This window comes from Lactuca serriola, chromosome 2 (assembly GCF_051521515.1).
Source record: "Lactuca serriola cultivar US96UC23 chromosome 2, Lser_US96UC23_V15, whole genome shotgun sequence".
NCBI lineage: Eukaryota > Viridiplantae > Streptophyta > Magnoliopsida > Asterales > Asteraceae > Lactuca > Lactuca serriola.
The window spans coordinates 226,705,339-226,715,838 of NC_136409.1; the positions used below are offsets into that span (position 1 = coordinate 226,705,339).

Below are 10,500 nucleotides of genomic sequence, written 5' to 3' on the forward strand. Positions count from 1 at the left end.
GGTCCCAAGATATCGCTTTTATCCTCATGGGATAAAAGGAACAGATAAATTTCGACTTATATGCTTGTACTATTTACTCATCAAATCGTACGCAATAATGCGTTTTATCACATCAAGTTACTGATGCGTTTACGCATTATCAATGCACAACCGACTCGTAAACAACAACTCATATATCTAGATTTAAAGACTATATGATATTATCGTCTCACAATCACTCGTGATTAAGTTCCATGAAGTGATTCATGTGAGCGCAGGTTTAATCCAATACTCAAATCATATTTCATAAGCACTCATTAGCGTTGCAGCAAACCTTTGATATGTCTAAACTCTTAGACAATCTACAAGCCAATTCATTACGGTCTTCTTTCATACTTACTTCCAATGTATGATCGACTGTGGATAGTTTAAATAATCTTATTATTTAGGAAGTAAAAACATGCAAAGTGAAACAATAGTAAACAATTGACACAGGACAGTAACATTACTTATAAATAAAACACCTTTATTTAATCATCAAAATGTCAATTACAATTTATCTATTACAAGTTTCTAAAGGCTATTAATCATTAAAACTAATATCGTCCTTCAGCCCACTGCTCCTAGCGTGCTACAAGTGCTTAACCTTACTCAGTCCCTTCATAAGCAGATCTGATGGGTTCTCCTATGACGATACCCTCTTAACTACAAGGAGTCCCTCTTCTACCCGACGTCTAATGAAGTGATATTTTCGGTCGATATGCCTGGATCTGCCATGATCCCTCGGTTCCTTGGTCAAGGCAACCGCACCTTCATTATCGCAGAAAATCTCCATAGGCTCCTTTATGGCAGGTACAACTCCAAGGTCTCTGATGAAGTTCTTTGTCCATATTGCCTCCTTTGACACTTCTCTCTCTGCTATGTACTATGATTTGCACGTTCAATCAGCTACGGTCTCCTGCTTGGAACTTTTCCAAGTTACTGCTCCTATATTCAGGGTAATGACCCATCCCAACTGCGAGTGGAAATTATCCTGGTCAGTCTGAAAACTAGTGTCACTATACCCTCACACTCTCAAGTCATCACTCCCACCGAGGATAAGGAACCATTCCTTAGTCCTTCGTAGGTACTTGAGAATATTCTTCACTACGTTCCAATGAGCTCTACCAAGGTTCCCTTAATATCTTCTGACCATGCTCAAAGCGAAGGCCACATCAGGGCGAGTACATGTCATAGCATACATGATTGAGCCAAGTGCGGAAGCATGAGGTACTCTGCTCTTCTCTGCTATCTCGGCATCGGTACTCGGGCTTTGAGTCTTACTCAACTTGGTATTGCTTTGGATTGGTAACTCCCCTTTCTTGGAATTCTCCATGTTGAAACGTTTCAACACTTTATCCAAGTAAGTACTTTGACTAAGTCCTATTTGTCTTTTATTCCTATTTCTCAATACCCTTATCCCAATAATATAAGCAGCTTCTCCGAGGTCCTTCATAGTGAAGCACTTCCCAAGCCAAGACTTAACCTCCTGCAAGGTTGGAACGTTATTTCTTATGAGAAGTATGTCGTCCACATACAAAACGAGAAAGTTAACTATACTCACACTGGCTTTTACATATACACATGACTCATCTTCTCTTCTCGAAAAACCAAACTCTTTAACTTTCTCATCGAAACAAAGATTTCATCTGCAAGATGCTTGTTTCAATCCATAAATGGATTTCTCAAGCTTACACACTCTATTAGGGTGCTCTGCATTGACAAAACCCTCTGGCTGACTCATGTAAACATCTTCAGCCAACTTCCCATTAAGGAAAACGGTTTTGACATCCATCTGCCATATTTCATAATCATGAAATGCAACTATGGCTAGCATAACCCTTATAGATTTAATCTTTGCTACTGGTGAGAAGGTCTCATCATAGTCAACTCCGGGAGTTTGAGTAAAGCCCTTCGCAACCAATCATGCTATATACGTGTCTACTTTCCCATCCATGTCGGTCTTCTTCTTGAAGATCCACTTGCACCCGACCGTCTTACGACCTGGCACATTGTCAACCAAGTTCCAAACTTGATTGTCATACATGGACTGAATCTTGCTGTCCATAGCCTCTTTCCATTTTCCATGGCTTCCTTGTAGTTGTTAGGTTCATCCAAATTTGTTAGTGTGTTATCACTAATAAACATATCACCCTCGTTAGTTATTTGGAGACCATATAATACAGGTGGAACACTAACTCTACTGGAACGTCTAAGAGTTAAGGCCTCGACAATCTGTTCAACAGTAGTTTCCTCCTCGGGTTGAGCGTCGGTGTTAGAGGTTCCTTCATCACTTGATTCTTGAAGCTCTTCAAGATTAATTTGCCTCCCACTGTCCTCTTGGCATATGAGTTCTCGCTCTCTGAAAACCTTTCTCCTCACAATGAAGACAACATTGTCACTCGGTCTATAAAAGAGATATCCACATGACTTCTATGAATAGCCGATGAAAATACCCCGCTCACTACAAGGTTCGAGATTGTCGTGAGTCTCTCGTCTTACGAGAGCCTCGCAACCCCAAACCTTGATATGTGCCAACGAGGGAACCTTCCATGTCCACATCCTGTGAGGTGTTTTGGCAACCTTCTTAGTTGGGCCTAGATTAAGGATATGGGCGGCAATCTCTAAGGCGTACCCCCAAAATGAGATAGGTAACGAAGCTTGAATCATCATGGAATGAACCATGTCCAGCAAGGTTCGATTGCGCCTCTCAGCCACACCATTCAACTGCGATGTCCTAGGTGGCGTCAATTGCAAAACAATTCTGCATTCCTTGAGGTAGTCATGGAACTCAACACTAAGGTACTCACCACCTCGATCAGATTGGAGCATCTTAATTTTCCTGCCCAGGTGATTCTCCACTTCTTGCTTAAACTCTTTGAACTTTTCAAAGGTTTATGACTTGTGCTTGATTAAGTAGATATACCCATATCTGCTATAATCATCGGTGAAAGTCACATAGAAGCGGTCTGCATCCCTTGTGGTGGATCTAAAGGACCCACATACATCGGTATGTATGAGATCCAATAAACACTCACCCCTTTCACAAGTACCAATGAAGGGTGACTTGGTCATCTTTCCAAGTAAACAAGACTCGCACGTGTCATCGTCCCAAAGGTCGAATGAATCCAACACTCCATCCTTTTGGAGTTGGGCTATGTGCTTCTTGTTGACATGTCCAAGACAACAATGCCACAAGTATGCTTTATCCAAACCATTGGAAGAATTGATATGCAACACATCATTTCCTAAGTTGTCTATAACCATCACAGTTTCATATATACCATTACAAGGCAATGCTTCAAAATAGAAAGTTCCATTAAAGAAAGCATTAATAGAACCGGTTTTATTATTAAATGAAAATCTAAAACCTTGTTTATACAAACCATGAAAATAAATAATGTTTCGTGTTATTTCTGACGAATAGCAACAATTATTCAAATCTAGACCTAACCCACTACTAAGCACTAAAGAGTAAACTCCAATCTTGGTGACAGGTGGTGCTTTCCTATTCCCCATGATCAAGTTTATCTTCCCATGCTCCATATCCCTACTTCTTCTTAGACCCTGCAAATCAGAACAAATGTGAAAATCACATCCTGTATCAAGAACATACTCTTTGTCCTCGTAGCGGGTGACCATGCGAATGTTGTGGATCCAATCATTAAAATTGGACCCATCGAATATCACCCTCCCACACAAGTTCATGAATGAGAATGAGCCGGAAGGGGTCGAGCCAGAAGCATTGTTGTTGTTCGAAGTAGACATCTGAAATAGTAAAGGAACAAAGTTTAGATTAGATAAGAATCCCCAATTAAACTCCCAAATGAGAAATTAGGGCTAGGACCCAACACAATTATTTACAATTCAGAAGAGGGATGCTGTAATCTAATTGCAAATAATTTGAAGGTAGGTAAATGACGATTTACCAATTTCCACCATGAAAAACGTAAAGAACAATTAAGTTTTAAATGAATTGAAATTCCTAGATTCTTTTGAGATTCACTTAACTTTTCAATGGCATGTTTAATCTCGATATGCCCTTCAAGTTTGTGACTAGGATACCGAGGATCACAAACAAGGTGTTAATAACCATGCAAATGTAGTTGGTACTCTCGATGTCATTTACCACCTAATCAATGTGTCGGTTAGCCACACACGCTCCATTGATCTATGTTAAACATCGATCTACCCTTTGCCACCTTTGCTAGTCCCAAATTAGTGTGTCGGTTATCCACGCACGCTCCACTAACGACTTGGCAGGGTGCAAAGTTTAATTTCATGGAATAACATCATTTCACATTTTTTCCTAAAGTAACTAAGATTGGGAATTTTATAAAAACATTTAGTTACTTTATTAAAATCATTATACTTATTAATGAGGATTTAGTTGCCCTATCCTACCCGTTCGGCTACCGACCCTCCACCAATCAAGGAAGTGGTGGGTGAGAGTGGAAACCCATTAAACCACCATTTTATAGGTAGTAACCTTATACCCCCTTATAGATCGGCTTCGTGAATGAGGCCTACTAACGGTAAGACTAGCTTATCTTTTATATATATATATATATATATATATATATATATATATATATATATATATATATATATAGAGAGAGAGAGAGAGAGAAAGAAAGAGAGAGAGTTAGGTTCAAATGTTTTCACTATCTATTGTGTGTATTTATGATTGATTATGGACCAATCATTTTAGTTATTTTAAGAAAGTAATTAATGCATATTAAATGCTGAAAATGTAATTAATATCCATTATATTTTCAACATTTAACATGCATTAATTACTTTATTAAAATAACTAAAATGATTGGTCCAGAATCAATCATACATGCACACAATAGATAGTGAAAACAAAATAACCTAACCCTATATATATATATATATATATATATATATATATATATATATATATATATATATATATATATAATTATTAATCTTATAATATTATAATAGTATAAGGGTTGAATTTTAAACTTGTAAAACTCTAGGGTTTAGGATTTAAGTATTTCAAAATTAAAACTTTTAAGTAAAATTTTAAATCCCAAAATTTAAGGGCAAGTTTTGAAACTTTTCAAAACATCTTATAGATCAAATTTAAAAAAATAATTAATTAATCATATTATTAATCTTTTATCACATAATTTGACATAATCTATTTTTTTGACAAGATAATTCAAAACAAAATACAAATAATTAATATTTATCATATAAAACAAGTAATTATCTTATTTATGACAATTATCTTTGAATTGCATTAGGATAATCAATACCTTATTGAAAAAAACGGATTTTATCACTCAAAAACGTTTTTGGTAATTATCCTAACTTTATGTCAGTCAAAATCCCAAAAAATCAGCCACCAGACGACCCAACTCGCCGAGTCACTAAATGGACTCGTCGAGTTCATCAGGCAGAGGCACAAATTTTTTGATTTTCAGCTTTGAACAAATTATCAATGCATCAAATACAAAAGAAAAACGACCTAGGCTCTAATACCACTGTTGGGTTATGAGCAAAACATCAATCATATGGTGTATATGCAAACCCTAAAGCTTTGGATCTAGGTTTTTCTATTTGTATATGCAATAATCATCCAAAGCTCTCAAACCCTAATACTAGCATACTAAAATCGAAATTAACATTTAATAAACAAGTTAGAAAGTTACATTTGATTGTAGCCTGATGATCTTTGAGCTTTTGAGAACCTAGCACCTCAAATGCGATGCCTCTAATGAATCACAAACACCAAAACAAATGGAGAATCTTAGAGAGAGAGGGGAGAGGTAATTTTCGGCTCTTGGAATTCTTCTAGGGTTGTGGTAGCTGAAAAAGGTGAAGCCAAGGGGTTCCTTATATAGGTGAGTTGCTAGGGTTTCAGTCAAAACCCTAATTAGATTGCTTAGGCCTTAAGCAGTCCACAAGATCCTTCCAGAAGGCCTCTTATGGACAATTTCTATGTAGGCTTCCCCATAGAATTCGTTCATCCCTTCTTTAGGGTTCCTCTGCCCATATTGCAATTATCACATAATCACAATATCACTCCCCTTAATTTAATTAATCTCTTTTGACCATAAAATTAATTCTAAATTAATTCTTGATCAATATTAATTAAATAATATGATTTCTCTTTTAATATATTATTCAAATAATATGTTAATAAATCATATTTATCCTCTTTCTCCATTATTCTTCCAGTCAAGTTGCTTTGGTGAAGGCAGCCCAAAAGGACTATGCTACAACCGGGTCAAGTACATACCAAATATAGTTATGACTTAGACACCTAATCCAACGGTAACTACACCCTAGGAGGTTAGATCTACAGTTTGGAGCCTTGGTTTCGCTTAAAAGCATCTGAATGAGAAAAGGACCGAAGAAACTCGACGAGTTGCATAGTTAACTTGACGACTTGGATGAGGGTTTCACGCTTTCTGGATTCTACATGAACTCGGCGAGTTAGTGAGATAACTCGATGAGTTGGTTAGGGTTTTTCCCGATATTCTGGATGTTGCATGGACTCGACAAGTTACTTGGTAACTAGGCGAGTTGACTGGGGTTTCCACGATTTTTTGAGTTCTGAAGGAACTCGGCGAGTCTATAAGCTACACTCGACGAGTTTAGTCAACATGGACTGTTGACCTTGATCGTTGACTTTGACTTTGACCAAGGGTTGACCAATTTTGACTTTTGAGGGTATTTTGGTAATTTGGGAATTGATGGAATTGGATCAATGGTGGTTGTATGTGAGTTGTCCTCACTATACTAACAGGGTCGAAGGCACCAATGTGAGGTGAGTTGTAGGTGAGTTGGCATCAATGGTGGAATTGGAGCCGTGTTTTGGGAGTTTGATCTTTTCAGTTTTGTTCGACATTGTGAGGTGAGTTGTCCTCACTATACTAACAGGGTCGAAGGCACCAATGTCGGCCCTTTTAGATTGTTATCCTGGTTATCGCATGATGATATGCTTAGTGACCGTTAGGTCGGTATCCTGGTTTATAGGATGATGTTATATTTAGTGACATGTTAGGTCGGTATCCTGGTTTATAGGATGATCTTATGATTAGAGATCTGTTAGATCAATCTGACTATTTATATATGCTAGAAGTTGTTATCTATGTGTTGATTGTATGTTCAGGAGTGGGTTGAGGCGGACCTGCTTTGTGTTGTAGGCCAACATAGCCAGGACGACCCGGATAGACCGCGGGCCCAATGGGGAATATCAGTCAGGCCGAAGGCCCAGAGAATGGTCCAGGAAGGCTGAAGGCCCGGAATGGCGGACCAGACATGCTGAAGGTTTTGAGAGTGGGCCAGATAGACTGAAGGACCGGTGAAGGCGATCCAGTCATATTGTAAACTCTATATGCATGTTGTTTATTATGATATGGTTATGGTTTGTATGACGTTGGTATTTTGGGGGAACTCACTAAGCTTTGGGCTTACAGTTTTGGATTTTGTTTCAGGTACTTCGGATGATTGCAGGAAGGAGAAGGCTTGATTGTGCACCTCCTCGCATTTTATGATTTTGATTTCTAGGATACTCTGATATGAAACTATTCTGAAAACATTTTGTAATAAATAATGGTTTTTGAATGCTTGAAAAAGTTTTAAATTTTCATGAATTTTATGGATGTTACACTTTAAGGATATGAGTTCTACCCTTGTTCCTCTCATTTTCTCGCTTTTGTGGTTTATTTTTTTTTCAACTTAAGATGCTGGCGTGGCATGCCACGTACCACTTTAGTAATGCTTTCACCATAGGAAGTGATATGGGTAGGGATATCAAAAAGTATTGTGGGGTCCCGTCCCGTTTGGAGGTATTTATTAAAAAAATTAAGGGCGGAGACGGGGGCAGGGGCAAGGTTAAACCCCGTTTTAATTTTGGGGGTGGGGCGGGATGGGCAATCATGTCCCGAAACCTCCATGGGGACCCCATTAATAAATTATACATATATTTATATATATTAATTATATAAATATAATAAACAATAACATAATTTTGATCTTCCAAAATTCAACAAAAACATGTTTTTAAGTTATCAGTATAATGTTTTTAAGATGTCATAACTTTTTATTTTTAACATATAAATTCTGTTATAAATAATTATTTGTTACCTAAAAAATAATTCTTTTAATGCTAACAACTTCTTTTAGCATAAAGAAGGCAGTCCAAAATCAATCGGGGACGGGGACACGGGGGTGAGGGCGGAGGTAATATGGGGGACTCGGGGACGGGGACGGGGACGGGGGCGGGGGTAGGAAAGTTGGACATTTCGGGGACGGAGATGGGGATGAGGAACAGGAAAATTTCGGAGACGGGGAATGCACTTTTCATCCTGTTTGCTCCCGTTGACATCCCTAGATATATAGAGGCTACTTACTAAAAGGGTCAATAAAGTATGAAACTGAATAATTTAGCCGGTTTTCTTATTCGAAAAAAATATATATGTGAATTTTTGAAAATATTCACCAAAATATTTGGATTTTACTCTAATACCCTTATAAATAATAATAGGAATTAGAAAAAAAAAAAAATACCCGATGGACCATTTATGAACTTTACACAGATATATATTGAGATCAAAAAGGACCAGCAGAGGGCAGTAATTCACATCCCTCGATCGTTACCTCTCCTGCAGTCCTGCTAATCCCAAAGCAACATTCTCAAGTCTCGCCCATAACAGTCAACACAACCAACACTCTTGCCACCATGGTTAAAGCAATTAGAGTTCATCAGAACGGTGGCCCTGAGGTCATTGGTCACCTTCTTTAATTACATTGCTTTTTTTCTTTGTTTATTTGAATGGAGACTTAACGGTGTTCATTTCTCTTACAGGTGTTGACATGGGAAGACGTTGAAGTCCCCAATCCAAAAGAGGGAGAAATCAGGTTGAAGCAAAAGGCAATTGGTCTAAATTTCTTGGATGTGTATATGCGTCAAGGTCTGCACAATACGTCTCCACCCTTGCCATATACCCCAGGTATGGAAGGAGCCGGAGTTGTAACAGCGGTGGGTCCCGGAGTAACCAGCTGCAAAGTTGGAGACGTCGTGGCTTACGCTAGCCCGGAGGTGGGTTCTTACGCCCAAGAGAGAATACTTCCCGCAGATCTAGCGGTGCCTGTTCCTTCTTCCGTTGATCCCGTTGAAGCAGCTGCCATCATTTTTAAGGGACTCACTGCGCATTTATTGATCCATAAAGGCTTTAAAGTAGGTGACCCATTCAAATCTTGATATTTATGTATATGTACGTCAACGTGTAGATAATTAAAAGTTTCTTAATTTGAGATTTAGTTTTAAATGGTCAAGGGGGTTGTCTTGTCGATATATAGGTTGAACCTGGGCATACAATCCTGGTACACGCAGCTGCAGGTGGAGTCGGATATTTGCTCTGCCAATGGGCAAGTGCGATCGGAGCCACCGTGATCGGAACAGTGTCGACCAAGGAGAAGGCTGTGCAGGCGAAAGAAGATGGATGTGAGCATGTGATTCTTTACAAAGATGAGGACTTTGTGGAACGTGTGATGGAGATAACATCAGGCAAGGGGGTGGAAGTAGTTTACGATGGAGTCGGGAAAGACACCTTCAATGTACCAAAATCAATTCATTCATTATGATCGATCTTTTAATTAACTTGTTAATGCAACTAACGATGACAACGCGTGTGTTTCAAAATGAAGGGATCGTTAGCATGCTTAAAGAAGCGTGGATACATGGTGCTTTTCGGGGTGGCATCAGGTGCACCAGAGCCTGTACCTGTTGTTAAACTTATACCCAAATCACTCTACTTGACGTTTGCATCTATCACAGAATACACAATTGATAACCGAGAGGAGCTGCTTGTAGCTGCTCAAGACTTGTTTTCCAATCTTGCAAATGGAGTGTTGAAGGTTCGTGTCAATCATAAGTATCCTCTGTCTCGAGCAAACCAAGCTCATGCTGCTATTGAGAACCGGGAAACAACTGGTTCGATTGTGTTGATTCCCGATGAAGAGTGATTTTTGTTTTTTAGATCAAAGAATTTGCATGTGTTAAAAATACACTTCGATCGACTGAAAATAATTTTGATAGAGTACTCTGTACAACTAGGGATGAGCATCGGAACCGGGTACCCGTTTTTGGAACCGGAACCGCCTCAGAACTGCCGGTTTTGAAACGAGAACCGCCTTAAGCGGTTCCGATTCCGGTTCCTAAAGTTATGGAACCGCCTTAAGCGGTTCCGGTTCCGGTTCTCGTTTTTTTGGAACCGCTACCCGCTGGGTACCCGCCGGAACCGGTTATATATATATATATATATATATATATATATATATATATATATATATATATATTACTTAGACCGATTTAGAATATATTGGTCCGATTTTGTCCGTCTTTGGTCCAAATTGATTTGATTTGGATCGAACTAAATTGCGGTTTTGTCGAAAAAAGTTAACAAAATTAATGCGACCGGGTTACCCGCTTCCGGTACC

The 10,500-nt window shown here is 38.6% G+C and overlaps 1 protein-coding gene across 1 annotated transcript; it reads left to right on the forward strand.

Annotated features, from left to right (window-relative positions):
* The first annotated feature begins 8,625 nt into the window (after positions 1 to 8,625).
* Positions 8,626 to 10,098, forward strand: LOC145088743 (uncharacterized). The gene is made up of 4 exons (XM_079027146.1): positions 8,626 to 8,782; positions 8,867 to 9,238; positions 9,361 to 9,618; positions 9,709 to 10,098. The coding sequence occupies exons 1-4, from the start codon at positions 8,741 to 8,743 to the stop codon at positions 10,024 to 10,026; spliced, it is 990 nt and encodes a 329-aa protein (XP_078883272.1). The 5' UTR covers positions 8,626 to 8,740; the 3' UTR covers positions 10,027 to 10,098.
* The last annotated feature ends 402 nt before the right edge of the window (positions 10,099 to 10,500 follow it).

Coding starts and splice junctions, on each gene's coding strand:
- LOC145088743 (XM_079027146.1), top strand. CDS start 8,741: ATGGTTAAAGCAATTAGAGTTCATCAGAACGGTGGCCCTGAG. Junction 9,239..9,360: donor TGATCCATAAAGGCTTTAAA/GTAGGTGACCCA, acceptor GTCGATATATAG/GTTGAACCTGGGCATACAAT. Junction 9,619..9,708: donor TCGGGAAAGACACCTTCAAT/GTACCAAAATCA, acceptor TTCAAAATGAAG/GGATCGTTAGCATGCTTAAA.